Source organism: Giraffa tippelskirchi, chromosome 4, assembly GCF_054371585.1.
Source record: "Giraffa tippelskirchi isolate mGirTip1 chromosome 4, T2T-mGirTip1v1.2.pri, whole genome shotgun sequence".
Lineage (NCBI taxonomy): Eukaryota > Metazoa > Chordata > Mammalia > Artiodactyla > Giraffidae > Giraffa > Giraffa tippelskirchi.
The window spans coordinates 125,321,396-125,342,016 of NC_137278.1; the positions used below are offsets into that span (position 1 = coordinate 125,321,396).

Here is a 20,621-nt window from a genome sequence, read left to right on the forward strand (position 1 = left end):
CTTTCTCAGATTGCATTCATGATTTGCAAAGGTCCCATAGAATCAACCATTTACATGTTGTATGTTTTATTTCATTATCTCTTGGTGCATAATACAGCACCATAAAATTTAGTGGCTTCAAACAATGACAGTTTATTGTTTCTCACAATTTGTGAGTTGACCAGGCTCAGCTGGGTTGTTGTTTTGTTCCACATGGTATTGGCTAGTGTCATCAGTATACCATATGCTTTTGGTTTCAGAGCTTGGCTGGGACTGGTATTGGCTATAGAAGGCATACCTTTGTTCTCCTCAATAAGGCCTCATTTCTGCTGGTTTCTAGGCCAGCCTTCTTATAGCATGGTGACTGGTTTCCCAGCATGTGGAGATGGAGATGGCCTCTTTTCTTGAGGCCTAGATCTGGACCTGGCACATCATCACTTCACCACATTTTGTTGCTCAATGTGAGCCACAAATTCAAAGGGAGAGGAAGTAAATGTCATTCCTCAATGGAATGGGGAGCTGCATATTCAGGGATGGGAGAAATTATTAGTGGAAGTGTTTACAGGCAATATACATCAGCATGCTTGGATATTCATTAATGTTGTCTTTTCAGTGAGAAGTAGAACGATGTTAGTCAACTCCCAAGCCTCTGAGTTTGATTTGAACCATTCGGTTTTGAGTTGTGAATTGTTTATAGAGAGAAGTGCTGTGAATATTTTGGGCATAATTGAGTAGTTGCTGAAGATGATTACTGACTGTGTTGACCTCGTTTTCTGCTCTACTTGCCTTTATATTGTGTTGTACTTGTTCCCTTGGTTTGAGTGGGAGTTGGAATCAGAAGCCAAAAGATCTGAAAAGTGGTCCTGAACTCTTCTCTGGTTCTCAGTGTAACTTAGAGCAAGTGACTCTAGCAGCAGGACAGGTAAGCATAGATCACGAAGCAAAAGCTGATATTTAATGTTAACAGATGGCAGAGGAAAACTTGAGGTACTCAAGGAGGCTGTTTGGACTCCAATTTCTCTCTCCTAACTGACTTCTTTGATTCCATTTTTTTTCCCATAGCATCCAGAGATCTTTTTTAAAATATGTAAATCAGATCATGTCATTCTCCAGCTTAAAATACCCCAGTGGACTTCCATTGTAATAAAATACAGACTCATCATAAATTGGCTCCTGTTCCCACCTCTTCAACTTCCCCTCCTATAACTCTTCTCCGCTGCTTTATGTTTTAGCTACATTTTTTTTTTTTTTTTTCCTATGCCTGGAGTCTCCCAGGTTCATTCTCCCATGTCCATCCCATCTTAGGACCTTTACACTTGCTGTTCCCTCTCTCTGGAACACTCTTTCTCTAGATCTCTGTGTGGCTGGTTCCAGATAAGCTGAGAGACCTGTCCTGACTGGGAGTACCCCAGGCCTTCTTGCTCACAATTTCTCCATTCTTTTCTTTCTAGCGCTGAACCTGTTTCTGTTTTCTCAGGGATAAAAATGGGGCTGATCAGAAACTAGTGAGCTAGGAAGTCCAATTATAAAAATTCTTGTAAGAAAGAGGGAGGAGGTATCAAGTTTACCTAACACCTGAGTGCTAGTATACCAGGTGCCAAAGTTTTAGTAGAATTCAGATAGCTCCTGATGAGTTGTGTAATTATGGAGCTTTTTGTGAGAAATTCAGAACAGAGCTTTAGCAGCAAGCAACCAGGCTGTCCACATTTTGCAGGGGACCTTAAAGAGAAGGGAAACTCCTCAGTAATCCTGGGACCTGGTCAGTTCAGTTCAGTCACTCAATCGTGTCCGACTCTTTGTGAACCCATGGACTGCAGCATGTCAGGCCTCCCTGTCCATCACCAACTCCTGGAGTTTACTCAAACTCATGTCCATTGAGTCAGTGATGCCATCCAACCATCTCATCCTCTGTCGTCCCCTTCTCCTCCTGCCTTCAATCTTTCCCAGCATCAGGGTCTTTTCCAATGAGTCAGTTGTTCGCATCAGGTGGCCAAAGTATTGGAGTTTCAGCTTCAGCATCAGTCCTTCCAGTGAACACCCAGGACTGATCTCCTTTAGGATGGACTGGTTGGATCTCCTTGCAGTCCAAGGGACTATCAAGAGTCTTCTCCAACACCACAGTTCAAATGCAGCAATTCTTCAGCAGTCAGCTTTCTTTATAGTCCAACTCTCACAGCCATACATGACTACTGAAAAAACCATAGTTTTGACTAGATGGACCTTTGTTGGCAAAGTAATACCTCTGGTTTTTAATATGCTGTCTAGACTGCTCATAGCTTTTCTTCAAAGGAGCAAGCACCTTTTAATTTCATGGCTGCAGTCATGATCTGCAGTGATTTTGGAGCGTTCCCCCCCCTCCGCCAAATAAAGTCTCTCACTGTTTTCATTTCTCCCCCATCTATTTGCCGTGAAGTGATGGGACCGGATGTCATGACCTTAGTTTTCTGAATGTTGATTTTTAAGCCAGCTTTTTCACTCTCCTCTTTCACTTTCATCAAGAGGCTGTTTAGTTCTTCTTCACTTTCTGCCATAAGTGTGGTGTCATCTGTATATCTGAGGTTATTGATATTTCTCCCAGCAATCTTGATTCCATCTTGTGCTTCATCCAGCCTGGCGTTTTGCATGATGTACTCTGCGTGTAAGTTAAATAAGCAGGGTGACAATATACAGCCTGGTATGTAAGAGTGAATTTGAATCCTGAGTTAATGATCCCCCTCAGATGACTATTGTAAATAAAGACATCTGGAGTTGGTCAACTTCAAAAAATAAAAAAATGAAAGTGAGGTTGATAATAACGGAACATACTTCATAAAGCTGTAATGAGGATTTGTAAGTTAATATTTAGAAGGATATCTCACACATGGTGGGCTTTCCTGATAGCTCAGTTGGTAAAGAATTGGCCTGTGATGCGGGAGACCCTGGTTCAATTCCTAGGTTGGGAAGATCTGCTGGAGAAGGGATAGGCTACTCCCTCCAGTCTTCTTGGTCTTCCCTTGTGGCTTAGCTGGTGAAGAATCTGCCTGCCATGCGGGATACCTGGATTCGATCCCTGGGTTGGGAAAATCCCCTGGAGAAGGGAACAGCTACCCACTCCAGTATTCTGGCCTGGGAATACCATGGACTGTGTAGTCCGTGGGGTAACAAAGAGTCGGACACGACCGAGGGGCTTTCACTTTCCCTTTGTTGCACATGATATGCTCACAAATGTGAGCTGTATTATTATATCATGTTTTACTACCTGAAATCATCCTGCTCATTTATTTTGTTTCATCCAGCACTAGATTGTCATCTCTTTGCAAGTAGGGACTGATTTTGCTTGTCTTGTTCATGTCCCATTTGTATTCCCGTTATGTTGGCACATGTAGTGTATCTTTAGTATGTATCTGTAAAATGAGTAAGTCAAAGACAGAATGGTCATCCTGAACAAGTCAGTAAAATTCATGGTAACATACAATTAAAGCTTGAGAAAATTGAGTGGATTGTAAGAGATTATTTAGTTGTTTAAAATAAGTATAAGATATTTTGATCCAGAAGAATTGTATTTTAGTAATTGTAATTGGAGATAAGTAACTATTGTTTTATTTTTATGGAATTTTGAAAAGTGGAGAAATGTCAGAATTATGAAGGAAGGTAAATGTAATCCTGATTTTCAGTAGTGAGCAGTATGGGTCCAAAAACCATAGACTTGGGAATGCCATGGTGATAGGGTGGTTAGGACTCCACACTTCCACTGCAGGGGGCATGAGTTCAGTCCCTGGTCAGGGAACTAAGATTCTCATGCCACATGGGACAGCCAAAAAGGAAAAATATTAAAACAAACAAACTATAGACTGAGAAGGAGCTTTATGCCTGAGAAGGAGCTTTATGCTATTTGTGGGCAGAGTTCTAGGATGGATTATTGAAAGGAAGATTTGTGAATGCTTAATAGTGTTGTTTAGTGGCAAAGTGGGACTCTGTTTAAGAAAAGAGGCCTAGAAAAATAAACTGATTTTTTTTCAAATCACTTCTTAGTTTGGTGGCAGAATCAAAATGAGAATAAAGACCCCCTGATTCTGTTCCAAGGGTGTTTTCAAACTGGGATCTTACAGCTTCTCAGATTCTATATGCCATAGAGAATTTTTTGTATATTTTTATTTTGAGGATAAACTGAAAGAAAGAAAGAGGCACTTTTAAAGACAGTTTCTCAGTTGGGGAACACTGATCCCTGGAAGTTCAAGGACATAGCCGCAAAGGTCCATGAGATTTGATTCTCCTTCCCACTCCTTTAAAAAAGATCTGTATAGTACTCTAGGTCAAGAAACTTGTCACTGTGACATTTTGCCAATTTATCTGATTAACCAAATAGTGCATGTTGTCCGTTTATAAAAAACAGCACATTCTTCCCTCAGACCTGTGCTTTCCTATATGGCAGCCTCCACCGCGTGTGGCTGTTGAATAATGAAACTGCTCCAAACTGGTGTGTTCTGCAGTGGAAAAGTGCGTCTTGAATTTCAAATACCTAGTTCCAAAAGAAAAAACAAATAAAATATCTTATAATCATTTATGTTATTCTGAGTATCTGTTGAAGTGAAAAGATTTTTGATGAATTGGGCTACCTAAAATATATTATCAAGATTAATTATACTTCATTTTTCTTTAAAAAATGTGACTACTAGGTCAACATAAAACTTAAAATTATGTATGTAGCTTGCATTGTTGGGTGGTGCAGTGTTAGAACCTGTTGCCTCTCCCAGGAGGAAAGGTAAAGGAGTTGGTGAACACTGGTGTGCAGATGAGGTGATATGACAGCTGCTTTCATCCATTTGAATGGCTCTCATTCATAGAAGAGATTCTCTCTGTTGTGTATTTCTCAGAAGTTGGAAGGAAGACAAATAGCTGGAAATGTCAGGTTAATGTGAGAAAAATGTTTCTAAAGTTGTCCAGATATGGTTATGGGTTCCTCCTAGATGTAGCAAATCCCTCATCATTATTATATCCCTCATGCATTATTCAAGCAGCGGCTAAATTGTGGCTTGAAAGATTATTTAGAGAGCTCAGGTGGTTAAAATGAATTTCCTTCCCAACCCTGAGATTCTGATCCTGAAATGAAATCAGGCCAAGGGCTGGTTTTATAGAAATATGAAATAGATGGATTCTGTGGGCAGGAGAACAAAACAAAATTTCCTTCACTCTTTGTGTCCTTTTCCTTTAAACTTTCATTTGAATGTTTTTTAGTTGAGGAGCTTTGCATTCTTGGTTACAGACAAACATTTGATTCTGTAAACCTGGTGAATCTGGTGAGTAGTGCATCAGTTGGAAACGTGCTTGCCAACAAGTCAAGCAAATGGACAAAATCCACCAAACTGACAATGGCAAAGTGAGTTGAGATTCTTTTAAATCATTTAACGGGAAGTCTGGAAGTCAGCTGCTTCTGGCATTGGTTCATTGGCTCAAAGGCCTCAGGGCGAGTGTCTCTGTCATTGGTTCATTGGCTCAAAAGCATCTGGGTGAGTGTCTCTGCTCTTCTCTTGGCTTCTCTTTTCCTTCCAGTAGCAAGATGACTGCCGCTACCAACAGTGCAGCTATAAGACTGGAAGCTAGGGGAAGGAGTAGCTCCTGATGCACCTGTCACTTTTATCAGGAAAAGCAGTAGTCTTTTCAGAAATTGCCAGCACACTTCCTCTTTTGTTTCATTGGCTGAAACAGTCCTGTGGCCACTCCTTGCTGCAAGCAAATATTTGTTGTCGTAGCCTCTAGAATGAAGACAGTACAAGAGAGGAAGGTTGTAGATGGTGGTTGAGTTAGCCTGAAGAGCAGTCTGCCACATATTAGCCTCACGTGTGACTGAGGGTGCCACTCCCAAGTCAACAACTCCTTTTAAAAGATGGGAGAGACTTCCCGATGGCCCATTGGCTAAGACTCCATACTCCCAATGCAGGGGGCCCAGGTTTGATACCTGCTTAGAGAACTAGATCCCACATGCCACAACTAAAAGATTCTACCTGCTGCCACTAAAACCTGGCACAGTCAAATAAATAAATAAATAAAAATAAACATTAAAAAAAAGATGAGAAAACCGAGGATCAGAGAAGTTGTCATCTTTGATTCTGATATAAAACATGGGTTCAATCCCTGGGTCAGGAATATCCCCTGGAGGAGGAAATGGTGACCTACTCCAGTATTGTTGCCTGGAAAATCCCGTGGACAGAGGAGCCTGGTGGACTGCAGTCCATAGGGTTGCAGAGTTGGACACGACTGAGCGACTGAGCACATAAATTACTTGTTCTGTTCAGTTCAGTTCAGTCGCTCAGTCATGTCCGACTCTTTGCGACCCCATGAACTGCAGCACGCCAGGCCTCCCTGTCCATCACCAGCTCCCGGAGTCTACCCAAACTCATGTCCATGGAGTCAGTGATGCCATCCAACCGTCTCATCCTCTGTCACTTCCTTCTCCTCCTGCCCTCAGTCTTTCCCAGCATCAGGGTCTTTTCAAACGAGTCAGCTCTTCGAATCTCACTTTGCCCCTCTACCTTACTAACTTCACTAGCAAGGAAAGCATATTCCCAAGTGATAGGGCACATTGGATATAATTGTCAATATCTTGGATCCTTTTAACGTAGGTTTAGACATTTTGTTTTATTGCAAAGGAATTTTGAGTAAATGGTTGTAACTTGTAAGGGACAGCCTTATAATTTTTACATTCATCTCCCATTTTGTTTTATTTCCCTATCAGTGTTTCCTGTGGTTCTCTTTTTAAACCAGTGGCCTGTTACGAGTATCAGTGAAATAATGTATGTCTAAGAGTAGCAGAAGGCAATGGCACCCCACTCCAGTACTCTTGCCTGGAAAATCCCATGGACGGAGGAGCCTGGTAGGCTGCAGTCCATGGGGTCGCTAAGAGTCGGACATGACTGAGCGACTTCACTTTCACTTTTCACTTTCATGCATTGGAGAAGGAAATGGCAACCCACTCCAGTGTTCTTGCCTGGAGAATCCCAGGGACGGGGGAGCCTGGTGGGCTGCCATCTATGGGGTCGCACAGAGTCGGACACGACTGAAGGGACTTAGCAGCAGCAGCAGCAAGAGTAAAATAGCTTTAAGCCACCATGGTTGCTGGCAGTGTTCAGGTGAGTATCTGATTGTCACTCACTGCTTCACATACTCCTTAGATATGCAGTTGCCTAATCTAAAAGGGTTCTACTTTGAAGGAAAAAAAATACTATTGATGGATTGAAAAACTGAAAATTGAACCAGTTTCCACTACCTCTTCTAAAGGCTCAAGACTCCCTCCTCCCCTGCACCCTGCCCCACTGCTCTCAGCAAAATCTCCTGTGAACTATACTTTGGGAAATGATGGTGGTGGCAGTGTTGTGATGGAATTTGTGAGACCAAGGAAATGGAAGGTTGGACATATATAAGAAAATCAAGTTTTGATGAAGAGGGGAATTGACCTGTGGAGTATTGTCAGGCAAAATGAGGTTGGTGTGTAATAATGGAAATAATGTGATATATGAAATAATAAGAGTCCATTGTGGGTTGAGAAGTTGGGGACATTTACTTTGACCATTTAGTGGGCAGAGAATTTGAATAGGGAACTAGCTATGTGTGGAATGCTTCTTCCGTCTATTCATTGTTGGGTTTTCTATATACCTCTGTCTTAACCTCTTAATGAGGTAGGTATTTCCCCCATTTTGCAGAGAAAGAAGTTCAGAGAGATGAACTTTTCCAGTGGTTGAAAAGTAATACATCATGGTGCTGTTATTGAAACCCAAGGCTGACTCCAAGACTTGTGCTGTCCTACTGAGTTCATCTGAATGTTTGCAAAATCTACAGCTCTGATTGTTTTTGTGGTTAATGTTCTTGAACTGCCAACAAGTAAATGGTTTAGCTATCTAATAAGTTGAGCCTCTTTAACTTTGTTAGGCCTCTCATTAGAGACCATCTATTATTTATTTGGGACAATCAATGCATTTTTACATTTAACTACATATTTGATTTTTCTCAGGTCTTACTTTTTGTATTAGTGAACCAAGCTTTACTAGTACTCTTTTTTTTTGGAGGGGTACTTGTCTTATCAGGGAAAAAGCTTATTCAGGTAAACAAATACATGCATGACAATAAAGAACTATATAAGTTATTATTTTTCCACATTCTTTTCTGCCGTGCATCTTACCAGGTAGAAGTTTGGTTTTCATAGCAAGAAAGAACAAGTAGCAACTTTGAACTGTGGCATTTGAGATGAGACTGATAAGACAGTGACCTACAGCACACTAGTTAACCAAAAGGAATAGAGCTGCCGCCGAAGAAGACAGAGGAAGGTCTGTTGTAGCTGAGACTACTCTTTGGCATTTGGCCATTACAGTGTCATGATAACATGAAGAAGCAGGAACCTTGGAATTGCCTTATATTCCTTTCCTGGATAATTACCAACCATACTCAGATTTTGAAAAGTCCTTTTATTTTGTGATTGCATCTTTCAGCAACAACTCGTATTATCCTGTTATGCAATTTGTCTCATTTATGATGCTCAGGTGGGAAAACTTTCAGCCTCAGCAATTGTCAAGATCACCGTGATTGAGCATTTTGTGGCACTTTCACTTGTTTTGCTGTTGAGCAGGCAGGGTTCAGGGCAGGTGAATTCTTTCCAGATGCATTTTTAAATGACCGAATAGATCCCTGGGGCCTCTTCAGGATAGCCCAAGTGACTGTGTGTTCTTGCCCCCTTCAAGCACATGCAGCTTCCTGAGGTCACTCTGCAGAGGGCTCTGGTTGTGGGATGATTCCACGGTTCATACTGAACCGAGGAGGATGGGTAAGTAGTCCTCCAAGCAGCGAATCCCTGGGCTTCCAGGGTCTGCTTGTTTGGATACCAGAACCTGTCCCTCTCCAGGAGACACACAGCAGTTTTGCTTTCATTTGCTTTCTCACCATTTTAGGCATGAAATGGAACCATTTTCTCACAGAACACAATGTTCCTGTGTAGAAATAAATGATAGCACTTCACAAGCTTTGAGGAGTCTAGAGCCAGGCCCGTTAGTAACTGACACTGTAATGACTCAACTTGACACCAGTGGCCTTCTCCTGATGTTACTGAGGAGGGAAGGTATGGGAAGTGTGGTCCCTTGACCGACTATGCCCAGCACTCAGCTCAGCGACGGGCAGCCAGGATGGCTGAGCCAGCCGGAGAAGCCTGCAAGTGGGTGGGATTTTCTGCCTTGTCCTGACATGGAAGACAGAGCATGCCAGCCTCTGCATTAAGGTACTCATTGAGTCTAGAGGACTGAATGCAGCTTTGAGATGTGCCTCTTCTTGCCAACCATGTTGAAGGGAGAATTGGGACCCACCTTGGGGATTGGGGAGAGCTCTTTATGAAGCTTTTCCTGACAATATTGTGTTGCTCTTCTCTTCTGGGTTCACCTCTAACACAGAACTTATGTTATGCTTGTCTGTTTGCTTTTTTATCTCCCTAGACTGTGAACCCTTGAAGACAGGGATTTTGTCTTATCACTGTTTTAATACTCAGTTTCTATTATGCGTTCAATAAATGTTTGTTTAATGAAATACTAATGTTCACTTCCTTTCTTCAACATGGTACTCCATCCTGTCCAAGGATAGAATTATATCAGAAATTATACCAGTTATCTTCAGTTGGTACTTACACTAATGAAACCCAGTAGCATAGATGTCAGTAGAGTTGAAAGTGAAGGTGACTATAAAATACATAGCAATATACTTAATAAGAATTGGTCAGAATTTATGTGAAAAAGACATCCAACCTTAACTGAGGCACATAAAAGAACACTTGAATAAATAGAGAAAAAACATATCATGTATATTGGTGGGAAGAATCGATGTAGTTAATGTATCAGTATCACTTTTGTCCACCTTAGTCTAAAATTTAATGCTATTCCAGCAGAACTTGCAATGGGATGATTATTCCATGGAACTTGCTAAAATAAGTCCAGAATAATATTGTTTGAGAAGAATTAAGAATGAAAAACAGGGGAGATTTTTATCTCATCAAATATTAAGACATTATAAACCATAGTAAAAACAACATAGCATATAAAATAGAAGTCAGTATAACCTGGATTCCAAAACTTGTTGAAGACATTTTAAGGAACAAATGTAGACTTCATTACCATAGATGTAAAAATCCTTAAAAAATATTGACAAGTTGAATCTAGCAAAATAGAAAAAGGATAATGCATCTTTACCAAATTTATCTCAGAAACTCCAGGTCAGCTTAGTGTTTGAAGCTATGTACTTTATCATGTTAACAGAATAAAAAAGAAATTAGAATGGAATTTAGAGCTAGCCTAAAAACAAACTTGTATATACATATGGAAACCTGGTACAAACCCACAATCCCTTATTTGAAACATGACATATTTCAGAATTTAGAATTTTAAACAATATTTCATAGTCAAACTTTATTTCCATAGCAAAACTGATTAGTAGTGACACTCAGTGGAATAAAGACCAGAAATAGCATCAACATTACCTCAGGTAAAGCTTTGCCACCACATAATTTTGGCACCAAACTTAAAAAAAACAGAAAATTCTTTGTTTTTAGTATCTTTATGATTTCAGAATCTCAGAGAAGGAATTATCTACTGTTTTACATAAAGTTGGCATATTTCAGACCATTGATAACAGGATTTCTGAAGGATATTGTGATTACATACTAGTCATTTAAGAGAAAAAGAAATAAAGTTAAATCCCTACTTTATAGCAAAACTAATTTTTTTTTTTTGCTGTGCTACATGGCTTGCAGGAACTCAGTTCCCCCACCAGGGGTTGAACCCAGATCCTCAACAGTGAAAGGGTAGAGTTCTAAACACTGGACTGCCAGAGAATTCCCAATGATTTATAATTAGAGATCTTACTGTTAAGAAATTAAAGAATCTGTAAAAGTAACAATAAACTATACAACCAGTATTTATAATCTTGTGATGGCGGAGGTCTTTGTAAGCATTACACCCGTGGTAGAAACTGAAGAATTAAAAAGATAAAGAAAAAGAAAAGAGAGATTAGATTTAATGATGTAAAAATTAACTTCTATACAGCAAAGAACACAATAGTAAGTTAAAAATGAATGCCAACATGGGAAATATATTGGTATCATGTGTAGTAGCAGCCAAGGAGTTATTACCCATAATTTATAACAAACTCTTACAGATTAATAAACAAAAGATGAATTCTCTAGCACATAAAAAGGACCAATTATATGAAAAGGCCATTTGCAAGAGAAGAAATACAAATGGCTGCCAACATTCTACCAGACGACAGTTTGAACTGTACAATTTCTCCAGCTCCTGTAGCCCCTGCAATTGGCGGCTACTATTTACTGGGTGTTCACTGTGTGTCAGGGACTGGGCTGAGGGCTTTACCCGTAATGCTTAAGAAAATACTAAGGTACAATTACTTATTTACACTTTGCAAAGACAAGTATACAATTTAGCGAATCAAGGCAGCTTGTCCTAGATCACACATTTAGCAGGACTTTTGTAACTCAGGACTCTTAGCTTCCAAAGCACTTGCTTTTCAGTAGACACTGACTTACTGCCTCAATGTATCAGTGTACTTATGAAGTGAAAATGCAAATGAAAGCAACCTGAAGTTACTATTTGTTTTGTCTATCAGATTGGCAATGGTTTAAAAAGGATCCTTATTGCCAGGGAAGCTCAGGATGTGGAGAAGCCTGCAGTCTTTTCTGTTGCTGGTGGGAGTGTCAATTGGCATGATCCTTCTGGAAGGCACTTTGGAAATATGTATCAAAAGTGACATCCTTTGACATAGTATTTCTACTTCTAGGAATTTATCTGAAAGGACTGATTTGACATTCTCATATGTACAAGGATATTCAATTCAGTATTGTTTATAAAAACACAAGGTTGAAGGAAGTTTACTTGTCCTTCAGTGAAAGATGGGTTAAATGAGTTGGGGGAGAACTGATGACATAAATAGAACTGTATTTATTAATTGTTGAATATTGTCCTGCTCAAATTTATTATTGGGTAGAAAAATAAAGCAAAACAAAGCAGGTTGCAAAACAGTACATGTGGCGCAACCCTATATTTGAGAAACTCAAAATGTTTATATATGTGTATATGCCAAGAAGAAAGTCTATGACACAGTGTTGACAGTCATGTAATTATAAGTGACTTATTTTCTTTATATTTTATGAAATATTTATTGATTTATTTTTGCTATACACATATACTCTGGTTTTTACAAAGTACTTAAAAATATATATAATCTTCTGGTAACAATGGAACATCCCAACTTGAAGTTTAAGCACGAAACTTGGTGATCTCATCCAGGTCTGTAAATTTACTTTGCTTTTGTTAGGTATTTAGGTACTTCCTGCAGTTACGTTTTACTCTTTGAAAGTTGACATAGGCATGAGTTTACATATACATATGATTTCCCACATGTTCTTCCAAGAATTGCCCGACTTCTTTTTCACTGATTGTGTTTAAAGTCATAGTTTGCCAGCTATTTGGCTTAACAAAATCCAGTCAGTGTGAAATTGACGTGAATAAACTTTTCAATAGATATAAGGAAGTCCTATTCACGTTTGCCCAATTGGGGGAGCAAGGTCAGATTTCCTTATTGGGCCGATATCTTCTTAATAACAAATAGAGTTTTCAAAAGTAGTCTTAATAAGTGTAGCTGAGGCTCAGTTGATGAAGAATCTACCTGCAATGCAGGAGACACAGGATATGCAGGTTCAGTCCCTGGGCTGAGAAGATCACCTGGAGGAGGGCATGGCAACCCACTCCAGTATTCTTGTCTGAAGAATGCCATGGAGAGAGGAGCCTGGTGGGCTATAGTCCTAAGACTCGCAAAGAGTTGGACATGACTGAGCGACTAAACGGGAGGAATCCTGCCCCAGAAAATGGTTTAGAAAAGTATTACTTCTCATAGGGAAGCAGTCTTGTTGAAAATATCTTAAAAGGTTTGATATAACCCAGAATTTACTATGAAACTGTGAAAATTAACATAAGGCATATGAACAGTTTGCACAGTGCTTTTCAGCACCTTTCTAACCATTCACATTGTTTAGTGATGAAAACTGTGAACTAAGGAGTGTGTATTTTTGTCATGTTTGAAGATTTGGATGCAAGGATTTGAGTTCCATTGGATTGAACTGGCAGTTTAAGACATAGATTTTTAAATTGCTTACCAAATGAAAAGGGAAAACACTTTAGTGAAATTGCTGATTGTAGATAGTTCTAGAGGCCATTTAGGGTAACAGAACAAGGTGACAATCACTGAGCAAATGATTAGTAATGGGCTGTTAGAGACAGTGTCTTTATGTAGTAGTTATTTTAAATTCTCTTTAAAGTGGTTTATTGACCCTATTCTGTTTTGACAGTCTCTTTGAAAGCTGCAAGTTACACTGATACTATTTAAATAGTGGAACTCTTCTGTAGCAGTTAAGAAGATGCATTTTGGAGATAGGTAGACCCAGGTTAAAATCCAAGTTCTACTACATGGTAGTTTGTTGGCCTTTGGCAGGTTACGCAATCTCTCTAAGTCTCTCTCAGTTTCATCTCAAAAATACCAACCTTACAGGGCTGTTGAGAGGACTAAATGAGACAATTCTCATAAAAATCTTAATAGCATCTGACACATAGTAAATGCTCATGTTGCTCTAATTATATAGTTCCATCTCATTCAGATTATTTTTTATAATATTTTGTGGCATAATGGAAAGAAGGCATGTTGTACTGTGTAATGGACGCACGTTTGAACCTAGGCTGTGTCCATTAATAGCCCCAGAATCTTGGGCCAATCACTTACGTGCTGAGCCTGAGTTTTCTCCTCTGTGAAACGGGGTCTGTAATACTTACCTTGTCAGATGTTGTGAGGATTAGAGGTGATAGGCCAAGTGTCCAACTCTATGTTTGGAGCAAAGCAATAGATATTCAATGAATGATAACTATTGTCATTGCTATGAAAGCTAATCAATTTCAAAGAACATCTTAAGGGCTTTTTATACTTTCCTTCTTTGTTTTTTACCTTTAGTTTCATTTCTTTAAGAAACTGGGTACACATAACCAAGACTATGCAATATTAGAAAAGTTAAAGAAGTTATATAAAATTGATCATAATACTACATTTGGTAAACCAAAAGAATAAGAATCTGAAGTAATGAATTATATTACTACAGAAGGATGTGTACCTAGGGCCTGGCCTTGGGGTAGTTTTTCTTCATAAACCTGCCTATCACAATTACTGGATTTGTTTGCTGCCTTCCTCCCAATTTGGAATGGTTAGAAGATAAGCTCTATGAAGGCAGGAACTCTGGTTATCTTGTTTCCACTATTGTTTCCCCAGCTAACACTGGGCTTTATGTTAGATTCTCTAAAAATATGGAATAGAGAGTGGCTGGAGCAAATTTATGCTTTATTCTGTCCCTTCTTGAATCTGATTCTAACAATGAAGGCAGTTTATGAAATGGTGCAGGTATCCCATGTTTTACTAATGTTTAAATAAGAAAGGGGAAAGCCACTGCTAAGATTTGGAAAGTTAGTAAAGTAGTAGCAAAAAGTGATAAAGGGCAGAAACAAGACCCGATACAGAACCAGGGGAAAATTGAATAAAACAAGTTATCTGTCTTTGTGTCCCTTTCCCACTAAACTTTAAGAAATTTAAAGTCAAGCACCAGAACTTGTTTATTTTCTATATTCTAAAATGAAGCACAGTTCTAGCTCTTAGTAGCTGTTGAATAAATGAATGAATGAATGAGATATCTCTTACCTTTGAAGTGGCCTTCTTGTGTTCTTAATGCTGAAATTAGAAAAAGGTATAGATCCTTATTGCCAAATTCAGACTTAAATTGAAGAAAGTATGAAAAACCACTAGACCATTCAGTTATGACCTAAATCAAATCCCTTATGATTATACAGTGGAAGTGACAAATAGATTCAAGGGATTAGATCTGATAGACAGAGTGCCTGAAGAACTATGGATGGAGGTTCATGACATTGTATAAGAGGCAGTGATCAAGACCATCCCCAAGAAAAAGAAATGAAAACAGGCAAAATGGTTGTCTGAGGAGGCCTTACAAATAGCTGAGAAGAGAAGCTAAAGGCAAAGGAGAAAAGGAAAGATATACCCATTTGAATGCAGAATTCCAAAGAATAGCAAGAAGAGATAAGAAAGCCTTCCTCAGTGATCAATGCAAAGAAATAGAGGAAAACGATAGAATGGGAAAGACTAGAGATCTCTTCAAGAAAATTAGAGATACCAAGGAAACATTTCATGCAAAGATGGGCTCAATAAAGGACAGAAATGGTACAGACCTAACAGAAGCAGAAGATATTAAGAAGAGGTGGTAAGAATACACAGAAGAACTGTACAAAAAAGATCTTCACGACCCTGATAAGCACGGTAGTGTGATCACTCACCAAGAGCCAGACATTCTGGAATGTGAAGGCAAGTGGGCCTTAGGAAGCATCACTATGAACAAAGCTAGTAGAGGTGATGGAATTCCAGTTGAGCTATTTCAAATCCTAAAAATGATGCTGTGAAAGTGATGCACTCAATATGCCAGCAAATGTGGAAAACTCAGCAGTGGCCACAGGACTGGAAAAGGTCAGTTTTCATTCCAGTCCCAAAGAAAGGCAATGCCAAAGAATGCTCAAACTACCACACAATTGCACTCATCTCACACGCTAGCAGAGTAATGCTCAAAATTCTCCAAGCCAGAATTCAACAGTACATGCACTGTGAAATTCCAGATGTTCAAGCTGGATTTAGAAAAGGCAGAGGAACCAGAGATCAAATTGCCAACATCTGTGGGATCATAGAAAAAGCAAGAGAGTTCCAGAAAAACATCTGCTTTATTGACTGTACCAAAGCCTTTGTGTGAATTACAACAAACTGTGGAAAATTCTTAAGGAGATGGAAATACCGGAGCACCTTATCTGCCTCCTGACAAATCTGTACGCAGGTCAAGAAGCAACAGTTAGAACTGGACATGGAACAACAGACTGGTTCCAAATCGGGAAAGGAGTACATCAAGGCTGCATACTGTCACCCTGCTTATTTAACTTATATGTAGATTACATCATGAGAAACGCTGGGCTGAAAGAAACACAAGCTGGAATCAAGATTGCTGGGAGAAATATCAATAACCTACGACTGAGCGACTGAACTGAACTGAACAGTTATGCAGGTGACACCACCCTTATGGCGGAAAGTGAAGAAGAACTAAAGAGCCTCTTGATGAAAGTGAAAGAGGAGCATGAAAATGTTGGGTTAAAGCTCAACATTCAGAAAACGAAGATCATGGCATCTGGTCCCATCACTTAATGGCGAATAGATGGGGAAACAGTGGAAACAGTGACAGACTTCATTTTTTTGGGCTCCAAAATCACTGCAGATGGTGACTGCAGCCATCAAATTAAAAGACGCTTACTCCTTAGAAGAAAAGGTATGACTAACCTAGACAGCATATTAAAAAGCAGAGATGTTACTTTGCCAACAAAGGTCGATCTAGTCAAAGCTATGGTTTTTCCAGTAGTCGTGTATGGATGTGAGAGTTGGACTATAAAGAAAGCTGAGTGCCGAAGAATTGATGCTTTTGAACTATGGTGGTGAAGACTCTTGAGAGTCCTTTGGACAGCAAGGAGATCCAACCAGTCCATCCTTAAGGAAATCAGTCCTGAATATTCATTGGAAGGACTGATGCTGAAGCTGAAGCTCCAGTGCTTTGGCCACCTGATGCGAAGAACTGTCTCATTTGAAAAGACCCTGATGCTGGGAAAGATTGAAGGCGGGAGGAGAAGGGGATGGCAGAGGATGAGATGGTTGGATGGCATCACCAACTCAATGGACATGAGTTTGAGTAAGCTCCAGGAATTGGTGATGGAAAGGGAAGCCTGGCATGCTTCAGTCCATGGGGTCTGAAAGGGTCGGACACAACTGAGTGACTGAACTGATAGTATGATTTAGAGAAAGAATACCGGAGATAGAACCAGAGAGACGAAGGTTTAAAGCTGCATTGAGAATAGGAATAATTATGCCTTCCAAGTAGGTTTATTGGGAGAGTGGTATATGAAGTGAGTGGCACATGTAAGAGGTCCTCGAGAGATCTTAGCCCCCGTTTTCTGCCTGTCTGTCTTTGGTCTCATCTGGGGAAAAGTTGAGGATTATGGTACATAAATTGTTAAAATGAAGAGAGAGAACCTCAAAGCAGAATCATAGCAGTGGAACTATGGTGTGAATTAGTACATGGCACTTGCATTTGTCAGAGCAAGCATGTTGCTGGAGTCTTAAACAGCAGTGAAGGATGCTGTGGTGTAGGAATTGGGAAATAACATTCCTATTATTCTTGTCTGTGGTCAACCTATTACTAGAAAAAGAAACCAAACTGATCTCTAAAGTCCTTAGGTTCAAAACTTTCCATCTTGACTTCCACCATTAATGTTTTCCCATCTTCACTTAAAAATATCACCTAACCCCAGCTCTCCCTCAGATTCTTCCTTCTCCTAGAGTTATTTTGTTCTCCATAGTAAATTCTCTCTTTTATGTTCATCAGTGGCATTTCAAATACTTTTGATGGGTTGGTGGAAGATGCGTTAAATTTTGATAGATTCAATAGTTTCCTTGAGTTCCACACTGATTTCTTTTAGGATGTGACTAGGTAGCCTGATTATTCCTCTGTTCCCCAGCTCCCACCCCCATCTAATTATGCTAGAGAGGACAGAGAAGTGTGACCAGTTTTTCTGTTCCTCTGAGGACAGACCTGGAACAAATGGTTTCAGACTATGGCATGATAGACTTGGGATCAACCAGCCGGATCTATATGAGCCTTGCACTAAGCTCATTACGTTTAAAAGCTAGAAGTCATTTCACAGCCATATCAGGTTAGTTCTTGTTTATAGCACCATGTTTTTTTTGTGTGTGTGTGTGTGCAAAATATGCAGGGCACTGGAGATACAAGAACAATTAGTTTCTCAAGGAATTTGAGTCCAGCAGGGGAGACAGACATGAAAAACAGGGTACTGTCTTATAGAGGCAGTGCAGGTATGTGTACGAGTGACATAGGAGGCAGGGATGGACTTAGATCTGGGACAGGTGAGCGATGGTGGCATAGGCCATCTATCGAAGACTAAATTAGAGTTTGCTCTGTGGACAAGGTTGGAGAGGGTGTCCCAAGTAGAGGAAACAGTGCATGGGGAGACAGAGAGATGTGGACTAGCATGGCGGGTGCAGGGAACTCCCAAGTAATTAGATACTGCTGGATTGTCAAGTACAAAGGCCGTTGTCAGGTCTGGCAGTGCCAAGGTAGGTTATGGAATCTCTTTTAAGTCTTGAAAATCAAAATGAAGCATTTATGTCTCTTAGGTTGGTTTGGGTAGTATTTTTGCCAGAGATAGGGGCATATACTATGTATGTCAGAGAAAAATCAATGACTATTCTGTAAACATGGAAGTTGTGTTAAATAACTTGAAAGAAAGGACCCAAACCTTGCACTTTACTGGATTTGCTATTCTGGGATGTACAGTTTTCAAGTCACATAACGAAGACATTGTGTTTTGTGGAACTCTGCTCTTTCTTCATGAAACAAATGCACTCATAAAAAACAGTACAATTTCAGTGCCCCCTGTTCTCCATTGGAGGAGTGTTTTCTTATGGAGCAGAGGTAGTTCCCAGAGAATCAGTGTAACCGAATTAAAATGGAGGGTGGCCTCTCTTAGGTCACTCTTCGCTGCCTGGGAGTGAAGTTTAACCTTGGATATTGTGTACCTTTAAATCGTCCATGTTGCCTGTTTCATGGCCTTCCCAGGCCAAGGACCTGGGTAGTCAGTTTCTAGTTCTCAGAACTGGAGCAGGACTGCTGTGCTTGCAGTTGCATGCTTTTTATGGAACAGGGAATGTTGTTTAGGGAATTTAGGCAGCTGGAACCTGCCGCATTAGCAATTTGGACGCAGGAAGAATTTCAGAGTGAGAAAATAAAGCTTATTATATAATTTCATTTGGGTGTTTAGGAGGCTGAGAAGGGAGATGAGAGTATTATGAACGCAGGCAGGAGAGTTTCATAAACAGCTCCCTCCCTCCCTCTCTATTCATTTTTACTGTAAGAGCTGGATTTAAATAGGGTGATCACGTGGCCCATTTTGAAAAGGGCAGTCATGTTCTTCTGCTGTTTCTTAGCTGTTTTGTCAGTTGGAGCAAAACAACAGCACTGCTCACTTTTTTTGCAGGGTTAGAGGAAAAAGGAAGGGCTGGCAGAATAATGAGGTGGGAAGCTAGATGAGAGAGGAGAGGCCAAAAGTGTCAGACTGTGGGGATGAGGACCTGAAGGAGGCCCCTTTGGCCTCAGGGATGGGGCCTGGAATTCTGCCTTTTTGAAGCCTGTTGACGATCTCATCCTAATTTAGCCTTTTGTGGAATCTTCCATGAGGTGCAGTTGCCAACTTCAGCCTTCCTAGAGAATAGAGGCTGCCGAATCTATTATGAAGTCTCCTCAGAAGAGTTGGCAAAGCAGGCCCCCGCCTTAGAACCAGAACAGTAACAGAAGGTAAAAGTCCACTCCTTTAAGAAAGCAGAGTCAATTGCTCACACCTGCCTCACTCCCACTCCACCCCACCCCACCCCACCCCCACTGCACAAAAGGGAAAAAAAAACACCAGCTCTCAGCAAAAACTAAAATTGACGTCACTGTAACCTTTGGTTATTCTTTTTTGTGCGTAAAGTGTTAACCTCTTGTTTCATCTTTGTAAACAATGGAAATCTCATTTCTTTCCAGAAAATTACAAAAGATAACAGGGACCAGATTCAAGCAGAATAAAACTTACAAGTAACCCAGAGAGTCTGGCTTAAAAAAAGAAAGAAAAAAAGAACATGTCTTCTTGGCCTTAAAATATGTCTTAAAGGGAAATCATTTAGGTTCCTGGTGGTTTCTTTCTTCATCATACTAATGTCTATCAACAGAATGTGATTCTGAAAGGATGCAGGGAGTTTGGCAAGAGAGTTTTATATATTTGTTTTTCCCCATCTTCTTACAGCAAAATACAAAGGTATCTGACCTTAGAGATGCTTGAACTGAGCTATTCTGATTGACAATGGTCAGGACACAGTAGGATGTATAATGTCCAGGAATGGGCAGCTGCTGGCCTGATAAAGAACCTGGCTGAATGTACTTTGCATCTCTCTCTCCTACACCCCAACAGAGAGATTTGAGCAGGGATTAATGTAGCCTCTTCCCCTTTTAAAAAATGTGTCCCCTGCTCATTTCCAACACAGATCTGAGGTTGGTATTCACTTATCTTAACAGAATATATCTCTTGAAAGTATAGAACATACTATTTTAAATATGTTACTTAGGCCTTATTACATTATTCTGTTTTTAGGGTATGTCAATGGACTAAATTTGTCTGAACTACGGAGATTTAGACTATCTAACTTTTATTGGCATTGGAGGATTTCTCTTAAAAAAAAGCTATTGAGATTACATATCAATATCATATAAATCTTTCTAGGAAAATATAATCGAAAGCATCAAGGCTCCTACAGTTGGTGGTTTCTATTATCTTGGTTCTCAGAGCTATGACAATGTCATTGAATTTCAAGAATTCAAAAAGAAAGAAAACTCGTAGTTTTGAAATGGAGAAAAAGAAAGATCCTGGAAGTTGTCTCCT

The 20,621-nt window shown here is 39.9% G+C and overlaps 1 protein-coding gene and 1 long non-coding RNA gene across 9 annotated transcripts in view; one reads left to right on the forward strand and one right to left on the reverse strand.

Annotated features, from left to right (window-relative positions):
- CRADD (CARD and death domain containing adaptor protein) overlaps positions 1–20,621 on the forward strand; it is a 355,216-nt gene that overhangs the window by 32,517 nt on the left and 302,078 nt on the right. The window contains exon 3 of one of the 8 annotated variants that reach the window (XM_081592162.1): positions 7,656–10,985. The exons of the other annotated variants lie outside the window; for them this stretch is intronic. Coding sequence (XP_081448288.1) covers positions 7,656–7,723 — 68 coding nt within the window. The 3' untranslated portion in view covers positions 7,724–10,985. Of the gene's footprint in view, positions 1–7,655; positions 10,986–20,621 lie in introns of those variants that run through there. 8 annotated transcript variants of the gene reach the window in all.
- Positions 10,358–14,760, reverse strand: LOC145546156 (uncharacterized). Its single transcript, XR_014082565.1, has 3 exons — positions 14,731–14,760; positions 13,821–13,868; positions 10,358–12,663 (listed from the first exon to the last, which is right to left on the reverse strand). It is a non-coding gene; the product is annotated as an uncharacterized LOC145546156 (long non-coding RNA).